The 21,812-nt window shown below is 51.5% G+C and overlaps 1 protein-coding gene across 1 annotated transcript; it reads right to left on the reverse strand.

The window, feature by feature from the left end:
• Positions 1-324: 324 nt before the first annotated feature.
• Positions 325-21,812, reverse strand: rtn1a (reticulon 1a). Its single transcript, XM_084482248.1, is given in 10 exon segments — positions 325-1,164; positions 1,672-1,730; positions 1,825-1,871; positions 2,160-2,229; positions 2,705-2,843; positions 3,090-3,297; positions 11,227-11,584; positions 11,586-12,043; positions 12,164-12,946; positions 21,455-21,812. Coding segments are annotated over 10 exon segments (2,397 nt in total). The 5' UTR covers positions 21,687-21,812; the 3' UTR covers positions 325-1,121.

Raw genomic sequence — 21,812 nt, forward strand, 5'->3', positions numbered from 1 at the left:
TACTGCTGAGCAGAGGCCATCCATCTGTTTGTACTGTTGGCACCGGTGCCTTTATATACCTGTGTTTTTGAAAGAATGTTAAAGTGTTTGTCATCCTGACCTTCCGCCCTGTTTTAGGGCTAATAAAAAGACTTTTGAAACAGACTTGAAACCCCTCTCCTCTTTGAAACGGTGATAGTCAGCTCACTCGAGTCGATCAGCGTTCAGCTGCGTTCCAGTTCAGAGTCTAAGCTCCTTTACTTTACTAGTCTCCTTCAAGTCCACTTTCATTAAATCAAGGGTCCAGAGTGGATCCTTTGTTAAGTTAAGCAGAAAAAGACAGTATACATCAAGGTACATTTATTGTTTTCTTAATCTTGTAATTAAATACATACTGTAAGTGCAAATAGTTAGGAGTCCGGGGTCTAAGAACTACATTGAGTATAGTTGAACAAAGTACAAAGTTGGACATGTATTCAAACAAGCTAAATATCGCCAGATACTCCTCGTCTTCATGGGCGTCGAACAACAGTACCTAAAACATAAGCTTGTGTATTGTTCCTTTTAATGGTTATACAAAAGCAAAACCCTACAATTACCACATCTAAGACGCTTATTGTTAAATGAGGTTGTGCTTGAAAACACCAAAAGGAAACCATCTCAGTAGCTGAAGTTCTTGACGTACGGAGAACCCCACCAGCCGACTCCCAAGCATGAAGCGGTATTTCACATCGGCAGCAGCACAACAATTCTGGGCGTTTAGCTTTTTTTGTGCCATACCGTTACAGTCGTAAGCACTGCAAAACAAAATCGTAGCGTAATAAAAACTGCACGAAATATATATCAAATATGATTGACTCAAGGCTCGACTTCATGCACCTCATAACAAGCAACACAAAAGAAAATGTTTTTTTTGTTGTATTTTTAACCGTGTACATCGTCTACCTTACTGTGTGTGTTTGTGTGTGTGTTAGTGCGTTAGCCGCTAAAGAACGGGGGGGGGGGGGAGAGGGGGTGGTTTTTTCGTGTTTTTAAGAGAACAGCATGATGACACAGCACTATGCCCCACGGATGATGACTGGGCGTTTTCCCCGACAGCGAGCTGCCATCTCTGGGCTCGACCGGACAGCGAGGGACACACTTCACTCCTCCTTTCGCTTCGCCCCGGGAATCTTAGCCTGGATCCTGGGGGGGAAACACAAACGAGTCCTTTATGAGGCACACTTAATGTACACAATTATTGTATGTTGTACGTCCTGGCACTTAATGTACACAATTATTGTATGTTGTACGTCCTGGCACTTAATGTACACAATTATTGTATGTTGTACGTCCTGGCACTTAATGTACGCAATTATTGTATGTTGTATGTCCTGGCACTTTAAAATACTACTTAGCATTGTGTAGTGTCTTATCCTAGCTATCTTTGTTGTATACAGGGAATGGGTTAACCTAGCTTGTGCTTGGCACTTGGTTCCATGACCATCCTTACTGTACAAGGATGTCAGCGATATATTGTCTCTTCTTCTGACGAATGTACTTATTGTAAATCACTATGGATTAAGGCCTCTGCTAAATTCCCTAAATGTTAATATTTAAAGCGAGTGTTCTTGCGCTGATAAAACAACGCTCATCTTCATAGCGCTCTGTGTCATTTAAACTGTGGTTTATCCGTGGAAAAGCAACACTTACTTTCCCACCACGGAGTTGACCTGGGTGCGTATGAGGCCCACGTACTGGTCAATCTGGGCCTGAGAGGGGAATGAGGAAAAGACGGGTCAGCGCTTTCTTTCAGCATGGTCATGGTGATAACACGCTGACTAATGACACATAGCACGTTCATACCTGGTGCTTCTCGTAGATCACCGGCATGGTGAACATGCAGATCACAGCTGGGGAGACACAGGGAGCAGAATGAGCAACACCTTCAGCCACAGCTGATCTACAGTAGAACCGTCTTCAAGCTTTCTTGTAAAGTCCTGACTGTGTACAAATCGTGGTCATGACGCACGATATAGTGTGGCTGTATGCATAAAGAGCGACTCCATTGGGCTCGGTGACGTGTGTGCAGAACAAAAGATCACAGCGGCTGATTGTTTGCACTGCAGGCGACCGCGTTGGACGACTGGCTCGTTTGTAGTGTATAGGAGCACAGCAGGGAGTGTGTGCAGGAGCCTCACCCAAGATGAGCAGCGTGAGGCCATTGAAGAGGGCCCCCACGTAGGTCAGGAGCCACATAAGAACCGCAAACTGAAACACCGGGCACAGAGAAAAGCATTGTTATTTGGGCGAAGCTCTGTGTGTTACACGTTATTCCTACATTATAAGACATGCATAGCCTTACCCCCCCCCCCCCCCCCACACCCCTCTTACCCACTTATTGTATGTTGTACGTCCTGGTACTTAATGTACGCACTTATTGTATATTGAACTTCCTTGCACTTAAAAATAGTACTTAGCACCGTGTAGCGTCTTATCCTAGCTATCTTTGTTGTTGTTGTTTGTACACGGGGAATGGGTTAACCTAACGATTGTTAGTGCTTGGCACCTGGTTCTATGAACATCCTTACTGTACTGACAGCGATTGTTTCTCTTTCTTCTGACAAATGTACTTATTGTAAGTCACTTCGGATAAAAGTGTCTGCTAAATGGCCCTTAATGTAACTGTAAGCCCATAGCCCACGTGGGGCGGGTCAGGGCGTGGAGGCCGGAGCAAGGAGCCTACCTTCAGGGAGTCCACCAGGTCCTGCACCAGGAACAGGCGGCGCAGCTCCTTCATGCAGGTGTTGCTGTACAGCATGATCTTGTCGGCATATTTCCCGATCTGATCCTGGGAGAGGGCGATCTCCACCTCCAGGAAGGATCTGAAAACACAAGCGGGAGGGAAACGCCTTGAGCGACAATCCTCGGATAACCTCCGAAATCCCGCCACGGGAGAAGAGAGACGAAAACCACAGGGACAGCAAACCTGATTTCTGATTGGTTCCCGGTGACGTCACTTCGTCTGACACTCATTCCCACCAATCAGAAAGAGGCCATTTTGGGTGACTTTGACTTGGAGCGTTGCATCACTTTAAACCCAAACCCTCCTCCCCCGGCCCCTCACTCACTTGAAGGGATGTCCCTCATCGGTCTTCTGCACCGCCTGCAGGACGGACTTGTAGATCCGGAAGCTGATGGTGGCGCTGAGGGCGGCCAGGGCCAGGTAGGCGCCCACGCTGACCACGCTGAACTGCGTCAGGGAGAAGAGCAGCAGCAGCACGCTGCTGAACACGCCCCCCGACTGCTTCACGTTCCTCCAGTAGAGCAGGTCGACGGCTGCAGGACAGGGAGAGGTCAGGGTTAGCGCCCCACGCCCCAACGACAACGACAGACACCCTAGCCCCCCTCGGCTGTCTTCCCCCCCTCCCCGCCACCAGCCGAGCTGCCAGAACTAGGCCCGAGCACTTCCTAACTGGATTAGGCCGCTCTGCACCACTCGACACACACATCTGGGTCAAACATGTGGAGGCTGCTCAGCAACCGATGTCCTGGGAGACGGGCTGGCTGTCATGTGACCATGATAACCCAGCTTCCTAACCCAGCTCTGCATCGGTCATGTGACCATGGTAACCCAGCATCCTAACCCAGCTCTGTACCATGTGACCTTTATAACCCAGCTTTGCATCGGTCATGTGTCCATGGTAACCCAGCTTCCAAACCCAGCTCTGCCATCGAGACGCGCTGATGGGAGAATGGTGTGAAGGTGTCAAACAGAGAACTTTTAAATAGCCTCCTGGCTCCGTGCTATGTTTAGAGCGGTCTTAGCAGGACCTTAAGCGCTGCGCTAACGGCTTGTTAGTGGAAAATATTTTAGCATACAAACAGGAGCAAACAAGACAGCTGCAAGTTCTTATCGGTTCGGTGGAGGGTTATCGGCAGGGGTGAACACCTGGCAAGCTCCCAAACACACACACACTCACTCACACCTGTGAAAGCGTGCCCGATGCGGCAGGGAAGTCAATGATTGACTTGTGGTTCTCTGAGGAAGCTGGCAGAAATAGCGGCGCTATCAGCAGGGACCAGATAACGGCTCAATGTGACCTAGCTCTGACCAGCACCACCGTTAGCCCGAAGGATGACGAGGATCAGCCCCAGACCGCTGTGACCCAGGTGACCGTAACCTAAATCACCTGTCGTACAGAAGCAGGGACTTGCCTCTTTCCCTCCCTTCTTGTGTGATGTAGTGACGGCTGCCGATCAAATCATCCGACCCAACAGGTGTTCAGCCATCCCTTTAAAAAAAAACATTGGATCGTTGCCTGCCACGTCATGCTGGCTTTATCTCAGGGAGTCCTGAAGCCGTGGAGACAAAGCTGAGCCCCCACGGCCCAGACGGAGCCCCGTGGCGGGACCGGCCCAGCGCACCGCCACAGCCCGTGGTGGACACCGTGTTGTGTGTTACGGCCACAGGCTGGTTTCCATGACAACTGTCTGCAGACACGATGGGGCGTGGGGGGGGGGTGATCTCTGCTGAACCAGCACGTGTCCCTCCCTCCATCATCCTCGAGGAAATTCCTTCATTCAAAACATTCCCCCCCCGCCCCCCCGTTTCTGTTGACACCTGGAAATCACGAGCGCTAATTAGGTGGAAGGAGAAGAGGAAGCGTGTCTTCCTGGCCAGTAGTAAATTGCTACGGTCCCCTGGGTGCCCTCCTCGCTGCCTTCCTCGGCCCCATCGTGATTGTCTGCCTGCTAGCCCGCTCTAATTTTAGCCGTGGAGCGCTGTGCGCGGCATAGTGATCACAGCCATCTTTACTTTCCAGCCGGTGATGGAAGCCAAAAGGCAACTGAAGCAACCGAGGGGACGCGGTGTGACCGGCTGCTGGATCAACGCTCGACCAACCACTCATTCCTATACCCTGACTGGAGCCATTCCTATACACGACAGAATGGCTAATGATGACATTTATCTAAGGCCCTCCCCCCCCGCCCCCCCCATGAGAAGGAGAAGATGGGTCAGATCCTGGTCTCCTGTTGAGCCGTCAGGAGGATTCTCACCCCGTCCTCACCCCGGTGACGAGAAGAATAACGTTTCGATTTGAGACACTAACCAGAAAACCTACAAGACTACACACTCTGTATAGATAAACACAGTGCAGATGCACACACACACACACACACACACACACACACACACTACCAGCAGCTGCAACAACGAACAGAGCGAACAGGACAGCCATGACAGAGAGAGAGAGAGAGACAGATAGACAGACAGGGCTGCAAGGTGGTCCTGCTGGATGGCACGGCGCTGCCCGTGGCGGCTGAACGCTGGCTTGGTGTGCGGCACGTTGCAGACACACGGAACATGAGAGAGAAGCGGAAGAGCGGTACTGACCTGCGGCTCCCATGGCTGAACAGGCAGAGAGGCAGCTGCTTTATGCACAGACAAAAGGAGCGCATGCAGGCCTCCTCTCCCGCTGGAGGGGAGGGGCCTCCCCGCGCATCGGCCAATCATAGGCCCCCTGAGCTGGGAGGGGGCGGGGGGTGGTGGGGTTGGTAGGAGGAGGGAAAGGGAGGGCTGAAGGGAGCGGTTGCCAAAGAACAAAAATATAACCCAGTGTCGACACTCACACACGCACACGCACACACACACACACACACACACACACACACACACACACACACACACACACACACACGCACATGCGCACACACACACTCCCTGCCAGAGAGCCTTCATTCCCTGGCTCAGCCCTGTGGACGAGACAAAGGCAGGCAGGCAGAGACTAACGTAACGCCTCCAGTGTGTTCAAAATGGTGGAGAGCAGTCTCCCTCCACCAGCTCTACATGTGTTCATTATTGATCATCATTGGTCATCTGAATGTGTAACAGATGCTGGCTCCTGCACATCTGAGCAGGGGACGACTAAAGATGGCCGAGATGAGAGCGATGACAACGGCATTTATACAAACACGCTTTCTTCTCTCGCTTGCGGCCGCAACGGATCTTGCGAGCACCTGCCTGCTGATGCAGTTACCATAGTTACCGTGCTCCATTTTCTATCCCCCACTAACAGAGATGGAGATGCAGAGAGAGAGAGAGAGAGAGAGAGAGAGAGGGAGGGGCTGAGAGAGCAAGATGGAGTGGGAGGGGAGGGGTGTAGTATTCCTTTGGGAACTGCAAGGGCGCTCATGTACTCTGAATCTCGGGGACTAGGAAGCACAAAACACTGTGCCTGCCTGCCCCCCCCCCCTCCCAACCCCCCAGCACACACACACACACACACCAGCCACTCCCTTAACGGTGAACACAATGGGACAATAACCATGCTAGCCGCTCACAGGTTACCTTGACACGTGAAACCCAAACCAGCATCAGGGCTGGTGAGACTTCAGTGCCTGAAACACAGACACCTGAGTGGGCTTCATGGGCTAACTGCAACTAGCCTCTTAGCCACAGAACCACAGCCCCGGGGCCACAGGGTGGGGTACCACCGCTAGTTATCCTAGCTTCACCCTAGGATAACTCAGCACATTTCAGGTAGCAGAGTGGAGGCTCGTGTCCGTGGGTTGTTTATAGGGTGGCCATGTTGGGCAGGAGAAGTGCCTGTGTGGCCCACTGTATTTCAGACTCAGAAAACACAGAGCAGTGCAGATCTGAGGCCATCGTCGCATCACACACAGCGTGCCAACTCTGCAGCGTGGGCCTCGGGACAAACTCAAACGGACAGAACCCCGTATTGACTATCGTCTCCCACCCCCCCCCCCCCCCCCCCACTGATGACCGTAAGCACTGATTCATACCGGGGATGATTCAGCTCTCTACGGACCCCCTCTGGCCTCACATCCCATAGCACACAGACTCAAACGCACACATTGTGTGTCAGTGAGGCTCTCCGTCCGGCCTGCGCATCTCTCAGCACCTGCGCTTGCTGTCGTCATTAAGTCATCCTGCTCTGCATTTCCATCCTCGCCTCAACCACAAAACCCTACAAGCAAACACCAGCGCCGGGGCCTGACAACACAAACCGGGGAGCGCAGGGACGCCGTTCTCCTCCCTCCGGTCATCCAGCGGCCAGCGAGGGACTGGGCAGACAGGTGGACGGAGACAGATGGCCGGACGCAGCGCATGGCCCTGCACCGCAAGGTGCCATGGCGGCCCCCGGCCAGAGGGACACGAGCGAGCGAGGGAGGGAGAGAGAGAGAGCACTGATGCAATCAGAATGGGTGCGTCCTGGTTACCACGGAGACAAGTCTGTCAGCGCTGCTCAAATGCTCCGAGAGCCTTTCTATCAAAGGAAAAAAAGAGAAAGAGAGAAAAATAGACCAGCCTACGCTAAGACCGGCACCCCCGCAGGGCACTAGACCGGGGGGGGGGGGGGGGGCAATGACACGCCCTGCCTCAACGCCGGCTGTCACATTGTAACGGACATGAAACAGACGCAGCCCTCTGATGAACACACATGCATCTGCTGATATGCTCGCAGACACCTCACAGACATACCCCCCCGCCCCCTCCCAAAAAATCCTCTTTGTCCCCGCGCACACACACACACACACACACACACACACACACCTTTAGCAAAGCTAAATCCAGCCATCATTTTATTCTCTATGCAGGATATTTAGCATTGTTGAAGACGACATCAACCCACTTTTCAACCAACATAATCACTGTTCAATTTATCTGCAGGTAAAAGGCACAAACACATACGTACACACACACACACACACACACACACACACACACACACAAACACACACATGCACACACAAACAAACGCAGCATCATCCTGCAGAAGAGGCGTATTAAGGCAGCGCATGCACGGCGTGACGAAACGCAAATACGGACAGGCGAAACAAATGAAAACGTCAAAAACTGAAAGAAAATAGCGAATGAAATCGGGTATAAACGGTGAAGTACCCTGGCCTTTCCACCCGCTCCAGGAGCACTCCTTCTGGGACACTGGGTCTGCAGCGGCCTGCATGCTGGTGGTCAGTCAAATGAGCACTGTTCTCTCTGTCCTCTAGCTCTGCTCTCCCTCTTTATGTCCTCCGCTCTCTGCTTTGTCTCCCTCTCTTCTCGTAGCACTGACTCACGCACGCTGGTCCCACCGAGGCATGAATGGCTGGCTGCAAGACGGCAGCGGCAGCGTTCAGATGACAGATAGAAAAAAGGAGGGGGGATGGGGGGGGGGGGAGGAGAGAGTGAGGGGGAGAGCGAGCTAGAGACAGAGAGAGAGAGAGAGAGAGCGAGAGAGAGAGAGAGCGATGGGGAAGGGGGGTGGAAGTCTCTGTTTCCAAGGTTCTGCTGGCTCACCCAAAACACGGAGCGATGCTCAGGATCAACGAATGGCCGGAACAGAAGGATGAGAGATGGAGAGAGAGAGAGAGATGGAGAGAAAGAGAGAGAGAGAGGGAGGCTGCGGCCGTGGGTCTGCGTGTGTGTGAAACAAATTGTAAACACCAACGCAGAGAAGCTTCCGCAGTCAGTCATGCAATGATGAGGAGCCTAGGGGATTTGGTGGGATAGACCATGTGTGTGCATGTGCATGTGTGAATAACATTTTCAAAATAAAAGTCCCAACAGAGCTTCAAAGCCCAGTGCTAGTGGTGGGACGGTCTGGCAGCAGAAGGGTTAACCCCTCCTCTCTGATGAGACGTCTAAGCAGGCAGATGTGCTTCCATGTAATTGCCATGACTCTCTTTGTGGCGTGTGATCTGTTCCGAGCATTCAATGTACCTTGATCTGTTTAATGTCATTAAATAATATACCTTTGATAAAACGTCGAGTCACCGTAGGGCTCTGACCCCAGAACCAGCAGGCTCGTGCTGAACCGGGTCTCTGAACCGGGTCTCTGAACCGGGTCTCTGAACGGCTCTGGTTTACTGCACAGTGCTAATGCAGGCAGCGAAGGCTCTTGTTTAAACCGCAGCTCTGAAGGGCTCTGGTTTACTGCACAGTGCTCATGCTGCCAGCAGAGGTGGCGTTGTCCTGGGGATGGTGTAGTTCGAGCATAGAGACGACGTGGTGTTGGAAGGTTCTGGAAAACAATCAGGAGACGTGCACGGCGGAGTAGCTATCTAGCAGCGGTGTCACCAGCTAGCAGCTATTCCCAGAGACCCCCCCGACAGAGGCCGGAGTGCCTGATGTTTAATAATTAATATATGTACGCCACAAAAGGTCCCGTTGTGTGTGTGTGTGTGTGTGTGTGTGTGTGTGTGTTGCCTGGAGGAAATGTATGTTTCCTCGACATGCCCACACAATGCATTTGCAATTCAAAATAGCACTCTTGTAAAAATAGCCAACACGTGAAATGCTGGATGTTTAAAGAGTAGACTGGTCTCCATGGCGACAGTCTCTCTCATCTCGGTAAACAATCAGCATGCGATAATATTCAGTGTCTAGCCTGACATTAGGCACTGAATCTTTCCTCTCCAGTCCCCCCCCACCCCATCCTGCAGACAGCCCCTCCTTCCACCGAAACGCAACATTGACAAGACTCATTGGCAATAGCCAGCATTACAGACCAAAAAAGACCAATTGCCTCTGAGCATGCGCTCCTGCCTCTGTTGCCATGGTAACTGTCGGGGAAGGGCACAGGCCCGCTGGTACATGACGTCTTCTAATCCCCCGCTACAGCAGCGGCTGTGCGAAGAGACGATAAAGGTGGTGCATGGCGCCCTCTAGTGGTGAAAACCACGCCATGGCCTACAACAGACAGACATTGACCCGCTTTTCAGAAATATCCAGAAGCTCACTCGCCGTTAAGCAAACAAAACACCAGGGGTAAAAGGTTTTACCCCTTATCCTTGAAGACCCCTATGTCGCACACCGTTTATGCACTCTGCAGTGGGGACCCCCGGTTAGTCGACCAGCATTACAACACACACAGCTCATAAACCCAAGAGATTAATGCAGGCGTCTGTGCTGACCACTGCAAACCAAAACAAACCCCTCTCTCTCTATCTAATGTGATCTCCATGGCGACCACTGCCCCGGTCAGAATCACCACGCTAAGCCTCTCAGTCTGAACACTGCCCCAGTTCTGACATGATGAGGATTATGTAAGCCTACTGTTTACCAGGCCAGGGAGGGAACAGCCAATAGCCTCCTGTTTACCAGGTCAGGGAGGGAACAGCCAATAGCCTCATGTTTACCAGGTCAGGGAACAGCCAATAGCCTCCTGTTTACCAGGTCAGGGAGGGAACAGCCAATAGCCTCCTGTTTACCAGATCAGGGAACAGCCAATAGCCTCCTGTTTACCAGATCAGGAACAGCCAATAGCCTCCTGTTTACCAGATCAGGGAGAGAACAGCCAATAGCCTCCTGTTTACCAGGTCAGGGAACAGCCAATAGCCTCCTGTTTACCAGGTCAGGGAGGGAACAGCCAATAACCTCCTGTTTACCAGGTCAGGGAACAGCCAATAGCCTCCTGTTTACCAGGTCAGGGAGAGAACAGCCAATAGCCTCCTGTTTACCAGGTCAGGGAACAGCCAATAGCCTCCTGTTTACCAGGTCAGGGAACAGCCAATAGCTTCCTGTTTACCAGGCCAGGGTGGGCAGATAGATGTAGACAAAAGATTACAACTACCTACTGGTGGGACTAAACTGAAATAACATCAGCTGAGTGTGAGTCAACATGGCAGTCACATGACAACAGGGTGTCGGTTGAGTTCTGATTGTGTTCTTGAAAACTACTCCCAGTTCTTGGGGCCACGCCCTTTAGCAGCAACAGCCATGATTAATCAGCTAGAAGTTGATTTCAGCTTTTGTGTCCATTGCCATGCTGAGTGTAGGGAGGTGTGGCTGAGTCTATTATGATGTGAACCAGCAGAGGGAGGCAGACAATGGAACACAATGCAGGAAGCAGCCGGCAGCCAGACACACAGGGAGGAGGCCAGCCAGCCAGCCAGTCGCTAGAGGCAACCACCTCTCGTTTCCTGGCTTTCCTGGCAGCTACACAAGGAAACACCACACCACACCACGCAGCTCCTTAAACATTCAGGAAGGTGGATGTAATCAGAGTCCCCCTCGCGGAGGAAAACTAGCTTTCTTGTTCAGACGAGTACTAGTCAGAGAATATATATAAACACAGTACTGCTCGTGGCAGGAAGGTTAATCAGTACAAAAACGATGATATGAAATAGCAGAATTACGCCAAACTAGTCAGAAAGAAAACAATAGCCTGCAACAGGGAAACCCTTCCACCAGACTCGGCGGTCACAGGGTTCTGTCTGCGTATCCTAACAAGCGGGACCAACCTTTCTGCTTGTCAAAGTTCTGTAGGAAGACGGTTCCGGTCGGCCCCCCCAGGTCCCCCTTGACCTCGCCGCCGCCGCCGCCCGTCTTCTGGCTCCCCATGTCCTCCTGGGGGGGGGGCTTCTCTGCAGAGCGCACCTCAGGGGGCACGGCGGCCATGGGGGGCTTGGGCTTGCTGGGCCGCTCCTCCTCGGGGGTCTTCGGCGCCAACGCCTGCCCTGCCTCGCCGCCTGCGCAGGGCGCCTGGACCGGGGGCCCGGCGTAGGGCTTCTCCTCCAGGGGGGCGCGGGCAGGGGGGGCAGCGGCGGCGGCGGCGGCGGCGGCGGCGGCGGCGGCGGCTGGTGGCGGCGGCGGCGGCAGCGGCACTGGGCACCAGGGGAGACAGGACGTTGGTGGCCTGCTTGGGACCGGCCGCGCCCTGCTCCCTCTTGGGGCTCTCCTCGGACGCGGACTCGATGAAGAGCTCGCTGTCCAGTTCCGCCTCACGCTCCTCCCTCAGGATGCTGTAGGCGCCGGCCGCGCCCTGGTTGCCGGCCGCGCCCTTGGCGACCGGCGGGGCGTCGAAGGGGTTGCCGAGCGGGGCCACGGGGCTCTTGGTGACGGGAGGCGGGGGGAAGGGGCCACTGCTGGTGTTGGTGCCGGGGGAGGTCTGGCCCCGGGGGGCGGGGTCCTCGGACACCAGCTCTATCTCAGAGTCCCCGGACTCATTGCTGCTGGCCCCCGGCTCCTTGCTGGGGCCCTTGGGGGCCGGACTGCTCTTGGACGGCGCCCGTTTCACTGTGTTGGTGTTGTACATCTCGTGTGAAGGGAAATCTGGATCTGCAGTGGGGGGAAGAATGGAGAAGAGAAGAGGATGTTATAAAGGGAAATGATCAGAAGACAGAACAGGCTGTGTAGCTGCAGGTACGAGTGTGCATGTGCATGCGTGCGTGCGTGTGCCTGTGGGGGACGGGCTGGGCGTGGACGCCGGGCTGTCGTCCTCGGGCTCCGACAGTGTCACCGTGGGAACCCCCTGCATGCCCACGCTCAGGACGTTCTCGCGGTCCGGCCCGCCGAGCGGTGAGGAGCGTGGCGGCGGCTGGCTCTCGGGCTCGGCGGTGGGGGTCTGGGACTGGGTCAGGGTGATCTTCACGGGGCTGGCCGTCTCGGAGGTGCCCCCCAGGTTCCGGTAGGAGCGGTAGTCTGACATCTCCTCGTCGGACGGCTCCTCCACGTAGGGGAAGAGGTGGGAGTCGCACGCGGGGCCCAGGTTCTCGTCCTCCTCCTCCTCCTCGTCTTCCTCCTCCTCCTCCTCATCCTGGTCCTGGTCCTGGTCTGCGTCCCTCCCAGGGATCTGGTCCATGTAGCCCCCCAGAGAGTCGTGTCCGGACGTGGAGGACACCTTGGTGTCCATCAGGCTGGCCAGGGGGTCGGGCCGCTGGCCCGTCAGCAGCTCATCCCCATGGCTGATGTCCATGTAGTTGTAGGACTCCGTCTTGTCTGAGCCCAGCAGGGACCTGGGCAGGTCCTCCTCCCCGTAGGAGACGGTCTTGGAGGAGGTGGTGGAGGAGGTGGAGAACTGGAGGTGTGAGGACGAGGTGGGGGAGGTCTTGCTGGGCTTCAGCTCCTCTGAGAGGTAGGAGGCCTCCTGGCTTGTGGGGAAGTTCTGATTGGACAGCAGTGACGTGTAAAGGTCTCCGTCGTCGCTCATGGGCTTCCTGAACAGCCCAGACATGAGGTCATCTGCACGGACAAAAAGGCGGTGCAGACAAGAAGGGGTGGGTTACCAACGGTTACCAACGACGCCGTGCAAGATCAATGATGTTTATCAGCATGATGCACAGGGCGTTGAATGTTACATATTTTAATTTACAATACAAAATACAAGAAAATAAAAAAAGAAAGCAGAATAAGAACAGTCCAATCTGCCTTAGTGTTGAACGAGGAACTATGATTGAACAAGGTTTCAACCTTTAGCCTAACCATTGTTGCTCTCTATTGCATGAGGCTATGAAGCCCGGTGAGAAAGGGATCAAGAATCCCCCTGAACCTTTGTATGGGTGTAAAAGCATGCACCGTCTCCTCCTGCCAGCTGTATTGTTAAAAGCCATTTCCTTCAGGACAAAGTGCATTAAGATCTCACGAGGCGTGCACACCACAAGGAGTGCCTGTTTATTGTGTCAATAAACCAGGGGGTGAGGGATGGAATCCAGACAGAACAACACCAGTGTCTGGCCAGCGTCACATGGCTAGGACGAAATCAGCCTGAGAGCGAACGGTTTGATAACGAGGACAGCCGGAGGCACCGAGAGATCAGGGGGATTCGGGGAGGGAGGTGCGGATCACTGAGGCAGAAGCAACAGAGAGGTCTTGTGCCCCCATGCTGGACAAAGGCTGATTGTTTGGAACCCTCCCCCCTAAAAGACCACAGTGCCAGGCCTGGGCATGTAGGTTTAAACTGTCAGAAAGAGATCACCGTGTCTGGTTCTCCATCACACAAAACCCTAACAGTGCTTGTGTGTCTGTGTGTTTTTTTCACCGGTCGTTGTACGTGCAGACTACAATGGGAACAGACGTATACGCTAAACATAGTTTTCTTTGACCTGTTGTCTGTTTTGCATTTCGTCTGAAATACGTATGCAAGTCGCAAACTAGCATCCAGCGTGCCCAAATAAAGGATTAGCATTGGGCTAGGCTAGAGCACTTAGTCCTGATTACATTATTGATGTAAAAAAATACAGGACTACTGAATACTATCGCGAAGGATGATAGATGGACAGGAGTTCACACCAAGAGTGGGCTGCTGAGAAGCGACCCTGATGTGGTTCCTCATCCCTCAGTACCACAACCCCCATGTGCTGCCATGCTGCATCAGGGCTCCAGCTGGGGCCTGACAGACCCGGGCTCATTAGGACCCAGGGAAGAACAGACGCTGCCTGCCTTAAATTCAAATAGGCATTATGGAACGTATGATTCACTGATAATATCTGACTTTTTTTAAATGATCAAATATGTATTTCACCTGATAAAATATATATTCCTTTATTACAAATTCAGTTAAACTCATTGTAAAAAGAAGTTGAATGCAAATTGTCTTTACATCTTTCAAACAGCAGGGGGATGAATGGTGCACTCTTCAGAAGGGATTCTACCTTTCTCTCTTTCCCCTTGCTAAAACACAACATAACCTAGATATATGGCACTTTAAATAATGTCTTATGTCAAGAGTATATAGTTGTTATTGTATTCATACAACAAAATATACACAATGAATAGAATAAATGAATAGATAAACAACCATATACACAATGTAATACTGTATGCAAGGTGCAATCATTTTCTCTGTGTGTGCATGCGTGTGTGCGTGCATGCGTGTCTGTGTATATTGTCTGGCAATGTGCCTAAACATTGAGGCATTGGTGTGGTGCCAGTCCAAATCATGCACAGGATGTCTTATGAACCTTCTTCTACTGAGCTCGAACACGGCATGCATGAACCAATGGTGGAGCAGTCAGAAGATCGTAACGCCAGTGACAAATGACAGAACATAACTGGCCCTTCCCTGCTGAAGCTGCAGACTCCTTGCGTGAGAGTGGATTGTTATAGTTTATTGTAGTACTTGTTCTGAGTTCACTTTATACTGTTCCAGAGTGAGAGATCATTGTTTTCATTCTGTGTATTTTTAGATGACGCCAGGTCAGTATTTTAGCGATCTCTGACAGAAGGAAGCAGGGAGGTGGAGATCTGCTGTGTCTGAACTTGGCGACCTGCGTCGGACAGCCCTTCCAGACCCAGTATAGCATATAGGAGGAGAGTGTATTTCTTATCTGACACTGTGTTTTTCCTCCCTGCTCCCCCCCCCCCCTCCCAAGCTCTGGGAGGGGGGGGGGGGTGGGGGGTTCTGATCCAGCTGTACATGGCTTGCTGGGAAGCAGAGGAATTAAAAATAGAAATCATCTCCATTCACTTACTCAAGAGGAAGGGGGGGTTGTGGAGTGACAGAGGAGCACTTCGGATTAGGATGTCCAATCTCTTCCTGACCCCCCCCCCTTCACCCCGCCCCGCCCTTTTCCATCCCTCCCCCCTTCCTCTCTCCCCCCCAGTCCTCTCTGGGCTGCTGAGTGTGGTCATAAAGGATACATCATACTGCGGTGAAATGGCACCAACACAGCCAGGACACAGGGGAGTGCTGGTGACATAACATGTTAGCACAAAAAAAAAGAAAGAGGCAGTAAGACGATGAAGAAGCCAAGCAACCATTGTCTGTGCCCTTGAGCTTTGAGTCTGCCTTTTATGCTCAGACCCTCTCCTCTGTGCAGCCCCTAGTGTTGTCATCCCTCCTTCCTCAGCGAGAGGTCTGTCCAGCCAGGTTGTGTGGAGCAGCGTCCCGGCGCGGGCTAGTCGACCCACAAGCAGAAACCTCTGATATAAACTGATATAATCCTCTTACAGAGTGGCCATGGTGTAGGTGCCATCAGGCATCACACTGACAACAGAGCATCAGCTCGGATCACAGTAGGGGGCACATGCCCTGTGAAGAGTTTAGTAGCGCCCTGGGTTATTAAACAGCGCCCTTGAAAACCAACTGGAGGACAAACATCCATCCCGTGTTTTTATAGCAACCGGCCTTCTGTGTGACTGACTGTGGTCGCTGGGTTAACCTCGCCAGAGGAACACGGGTGAATGACAAGGGTGGATCCTTATCTGCTGTTAGCGAAGGGGAGGAGCTTCTAGGAGGGTCTCCACCCAGAAACAGTGAAGGGGAGGAGCTTCTACGAGCGACTCCACCCAGAAACAGTAAAGGGGAGGAGCTCATAGGGGCGACTCCACCCAGAAGCAGTGAAGGGGAGGAGCTTCTAGGAGCGACTCCACCCAGAAACAGCGAAGGGGAGGAGCTTCTAGGAGGGCCTCCACCCAGAAACAGCAAAGGGGAGGAGCTCCTAGGAGGGGCTCCACCCTTCAGACTGCTAAAGCAGCAGAGGGGAGGAGCTTCTAGGAGGGCCTCCACCCAGAAGCAGCAAAGGGGAGGAGCTCCTAGGAGGGGCTCCACCCTTCAGATTGAGCAGCGGAGGGGAAGAGCTTCTAGGAGAGGCTCCACCCAGCCAGCCTGCTGAATCGGCTTGAAGGGCAGAGAGAGAATCCCACAAGGCCGCAACACAAGCCTTCTCTACCCCTCTCTAGACACGACTGCATGCGACAAAATAGGAATTCACAGCTTACATTGTTTTGCCACATAACAATCATGTGAAGAGAGAACAGAGGGTTGAGTAAACCGAAATGGCCCCGATGGCTGCTGGCATGGTGAAGGGGCATTCCCATTGTTGTCCTACACACTGCCAGGGCAGCTCATAAATTAATGCGCTCTGACAGTCTCTGCTATGCCAGGCATGGGCCTCTAATTATCAGGCAGGGGGCGAAAAAATGTGAGAGGAGACAGTTTTTAAAGAACTACAGTAGTGAAAAGAGCATGCAGCAGCTATGAAATCTGAGCACTGTGGCGCTGGGAGAACGCCATGAACAGTAGTTCATATACCACACAGTTATTGATCAGATAATCAATGCATCTGCTTCCCATGTGAATTGACCAATAATCAAATAACTGAAAGTAGCAACAGGAAGAAAAGAAAAGATAGCAATTCAACTCATTCAGTCTAAATTTGTGGCAGGCAAATGCAATCTCTGCAAAGTAGTGATAGAGTTAGGTTGAAACTAAAAGCCATCAACCTCTACCCTGGCTAAGTAGCATGGTAGCTTGCTAGTTTGCATAGCAAGTTAGCAACTCACTGCTAGCAGACCCTGTTGTAGTCCATGGGAGACGTTGGAGAAACAATGCATGTGTTGCGATGCAGTTTAAAGCTACTGTATATCTCTGTACTTAAAACAACTATTGAATCTACAGAAATGCTCTACTTCCAGCAGAGGATCAGAGGTGTAACTTTATTTACTTACTATCTCACAAATATGTAAAGCAGACCATGTGGAGCCCTGGACAGGAGCTGCTGTCTGCACAGCTGGCTACAGCTCTTCCTTCTCCTCCTCCCTTTCCAACCACCATATTCTGCATGGACTTGGCCCATATCTACGTTCTATGGGCCTACACAAAACTCTCAACTATATAGACTATCTACTATGCTATATTGGTGTATATGTGACATCTGTAGCTTAACTGTTGTCACCTTTAAGAGTTGCATCTTTTTGAGAAACAAGGTTACTTTACTACTAACCAATTATGCTCTGATGCTGTCATCAGATTTTCTCTTCCCAGCAATTAACAAACTTCCCTTTGGCCAGGTTTGTTAAGTGGTTAAGTTTCATACAATATGTACAGCAACAGATCTGTTTGTAACACTGTAATATTACTTCCAAGGTTTTTAACTCAAATACTTTGAACTCAATGTCACTCAAAAGGAAGATGCATATCGAAGATACACTCAGAGCTCAATAAATCCCTGAGCAACACAGAGGGGAGGGGGAGAGAGGGACAATTGCCAGGAACACCATTGATCCATAGCATACAATTACTGTAAGAAAATTGTGGTGGTGCATTCAGCCTATTTAAGGCACAGCGAAGCCCCAAGGCCACGTGAGACTATTGTTGCTCCAGTTTTAGAACATAGCAAAATCAATGCAGTCCCTTTGAAGCCTATAGAATAAATGCTAATCATGTCCTTCGTTCGCATTCAGTCCAGCACGTGTCTGCTTTGGTACCCCCATTCCATTGTATGGATTTTATGCTCTTTGCTTTGTGGATTGATTGGCGGGTAGATGGACGGATGGATGGAGGGCTAGACATCCTACTCCAGACTTTGGGAGCAAAGCTGGCTGCTTTGGCTCACAGCTGCCAAAAGATTGTCTTAGGGTCACTACTCCCTTTCAAAGCACTAGACACGCAGACAGACTCATCCACTCAAATAATGCATTGAATTAAATTCAACACAAGATATAAAACGTGTGTAGGGTGGGAAATTTGGGGGAACTTTATTACGTACCATGTTTGGTTCAACAGGTAGTTCTTCATGGTGTACATCTTTCATTGGGGCTTTGTACGTCAGTCATTGGGGCTACATCATAATATCCCATTATTAAGAATCTTCAAGACAACGAATCGATCGACGCCCTGCTAAAGGTCGTTCCATGAACCTGGGGTTTGGTTACCTCCGAGACCTTCATGAATGACCTACTCCTGGATCAGAGCGACCGCATGGTGCCCAGTGCCTGGAGAAGATGACTGAACAGACAGCTGGCCGGCCACACAGGATGTGCTCAGAGGACTCCCTTGTCACTCTGGCAGCCGGCAATATCAGACACACTGCTGCACAAATATATATATATATATATATATATATATATATATATATATATATATATATATATATATATTCTTTCATTACTCCAGTTGTATTGACAGTTATGTCTGAGCCATTACAGCCAAAGACAGATTTACAAACTGACTCAGCTCTGCATTTAGAGACAAGTATTCATTTTTGCCCCCACTGCCAGCAAACAGTCAAACCAGATGGCTTGATGCTTCTAAGGACCTCCATAATCTAAGAACCCATTCCATAGGCAACAACATATGTCTCCATCTTTAACGCCTCCTTCCCCTGGTAGTCTGTGGCTGGGGATTTGAACTGCTGACCTTCGCATCACATCCCGCTAATTGTATCCACCCTTCACACATAAACCCCCCCCCCCCCCCTCCTCCCCCACCGCCCGACCACACCCACACTCTTCCCTCCATCTTTATCTCCTTGGCTGTGTCTGCAAGTGAAGACCTTGCCCCCCCACCCCCTTGAGGAACGGTAACAGGAGCAGAGAGCTCGGTTTCTCCATAATGGCGTGCGCTCTGTGCCAGGCTGTGCAGTCCGCTAAGTGCTGTCTGTCTCTGAGTAATAGATACGAGGTCGTCCCAGCCAGGTAATGTGCTGTCTCATCCCTGTTGTCATCCACTGATGCTTGGCTGTACAAGAGACCTAGATGTTTTATGCATCGTCTTCGCCTCTGCCTGTCGCTGATTGGTCAGCAAGGTCCTGTTTTGCCCTCTATTGTGTTATTAATCTACCAAGCGATACTAACGGCACCAGTGACTGATTCTGATTATTAAAATGCGATCAGGCTTCTGTACTGTAGGGCCATACCCTTGTTGGTTCATGTCACAGAGCGCAGCCCCCTTACGCACGTCATTCACACCCAGCGTCTCGCACCGTGAGTCAGAGTAGATCAGGATGTGGCGACGGTGGAGTGGCGTGGAGTAGGTGCTCCACATGTTGTTTTGGGTTCTCTTATGTAAACCTTTGAAAAGGTTGGGTACAGATGGGACTAACAAAAACAAATGAGATATATATGCCTCCTGTTGGTTCTACAATGCCAGGTCTGTTTCCTTCAACATGGACTGGAACTCAAGTCGGGTTGAATTGCCGTCATCACTGGTCTGGGGTCAGTCACTTGGGATAAACCACATTGGGAGAGGACCAAAGGTCCAAAGGTCAGGGCTTCTGGCTTAGCCTTGGTGAGATAGCCACACCACAAAACTGACCCATAGGTTGATTAACCTTGGGTGGTTAGCCTTGGTTGGTTAGCCCAGTGGCTCCAGACTGAACTGGGTGTGAGTGAACCCTGAGAGTGAGGTGAACCCGGGGATGGCAGAACTGCTGCGACTGCGCCCACGGGCCGAGGGTCCTTGACAAAGATCTGATCAGACTAGCGCACTTCTTTCAAAGGGCCGGCCGTCCACTGCTGTTGCCACACAGGGCGGCGTCGCGACAGTGCCCTCGGGCCCACCAGGGACAGAACAGCAGCTCTGGCCCAGTGGCCAGGCCTCAACAACAACTGGGAGGAATGCGAGCAGCCATTTCTCTCTTTAAACTATGCTAACCCATATACTAGGTCCATAATCAGTGTGTCTGTGCATGTGTGAATGCATTTGAATGCATGAGTTGAGTTGGCCCATCTCCTACAGTATAACGACATCCTTGTTGATTATTTCAAGAAGTTGAATGGGAATTAGAGCATATGCTACATTTTGAGTTTCCAATTCATTACCCTCCCATACAATTAACCATGACAACAATTCTCTCCCCAGGACTGTATTTTGTTGTGATGTACTGAAGATGAAGTGAGGCTGTGTAGCTAGATTTGGAGTACTAATGAAGGGAGACAGAGAGAGAGACATACAGAGAGAGACAGAGAGAGACACAGAGGGACACGGAGGGAGACGGAGAGAGACAGAGAAACACAGAGAGACGGAGAGAGAGAGCGAGAGACAGAGACAGAGAGCGAGAGGCGGAGGCTTTCAACACCATCTCATGAATATTTCAGTAGACCCCTGAATAAACCGCAGGGCTCCAGTTCATCTCTCCGAGCGGATGGCGAGCCCCGTTTCACAAGGATTAAAAATAGAAGCACACGCTGAACCATGCCAAGGAAGGTGAGGATCTCACCGGAAGACGCTTGAGTATGAGCTCCCACGAAAACAATAACACAACTCTGTGTATCTGATTAGATCCACAACCACGTCCCTGATCCACTCAGAACTTTTGGTCCTGGACCCTCTACACACAACACGGGGACCTCCTTATTCAGCGCTAACTTAACATCCATTAAGATAGTAATGGACAGGGAGCCCAAAGAATAGCACATATGTTGTAATTACATCTTAATTACAGTTGTCATTTTGAATAAGCTGTTTATTTCCACTGACAATCCATGTCAAATGTTGCCTGTATTGTATTTTCTTTTTGCTAAATGGCGGTTTTAAATTTAGTATGCCCAACACATAGGCTTTGTCCTGCTATCTGAGGGCCGTTCAGGGGACATTTGCGTACATCTGGTCCACAAAGCGGGCAGCGTATTGGCCGGTGCACAGCACACAGGATGGTTTTAAACCACACTACCTCCTCGTGGTCCAACTTTCAGGAATTATCCTACGCACGATTCAGCCTCTCCATCGGCTAAACGTCCAAGAGTCGATTCAAAGGAAAATAAGACGAATGACCACATGCACCGACATATTCTCAATTAGACATAACTTTAGAGTGTATTACATCTCATGAGTGTGTGCGTATGTGTGTGAGAGAGCATCAGGCTAGGACCACAACAAAAGGCTCCACTTGCTCCTGCTCCGGCACCCCACCGACCCGGGGTGTGGATCCCCTCACACGGTCCTCCACTCGGGGCGACCCCTGCACGATGGAGTGGTACTCCCTGTAATTAAGACGTTCACATCAGACGTATATAAATTGACCGCTTTACCTGTAGATGCAGTTTCCATAGCAACGGCAGGCCTTTTCACGTCGTCTTGAAATTGATTGAATTGTCGGTCCAGGTCGCTCGCCCCCCCATCACCGCTGATGGGCTCGAATTCGTCACGTAGCTCGCCGAACCCGGACGGCGTGCTGCTGCCGAAGAGGCCGTTCCGTTCATAATCATCTCCAAACCACTTCTCCTCCGAGCCTCCCAGCTCGTCACTCGGCTTGGCAGACATGCTTCCAGGGGAGACGTCCAGCGGGATGCGAGGGTTCCGGTACAAGGGGCCAAACAATCGAGATGTCGCGACGTGCGATAACCAACGATGGAGAGAATCGCCCGACTACTTCTGTGCTAGCACCTC

This window comes from Micromesistius poutassou, assembly GCF_964030765.1.
Source record: "Micromesistius poutassou genome assembly, chromosome: 17".
Classification (NCBI taxonomy): domain Eukaryota; kingdom Metazoa; phylum Chordata; class Actinopteri; order Gadiformes; family Gadidae; genus Micromesistius; species Micromesistius poutassou.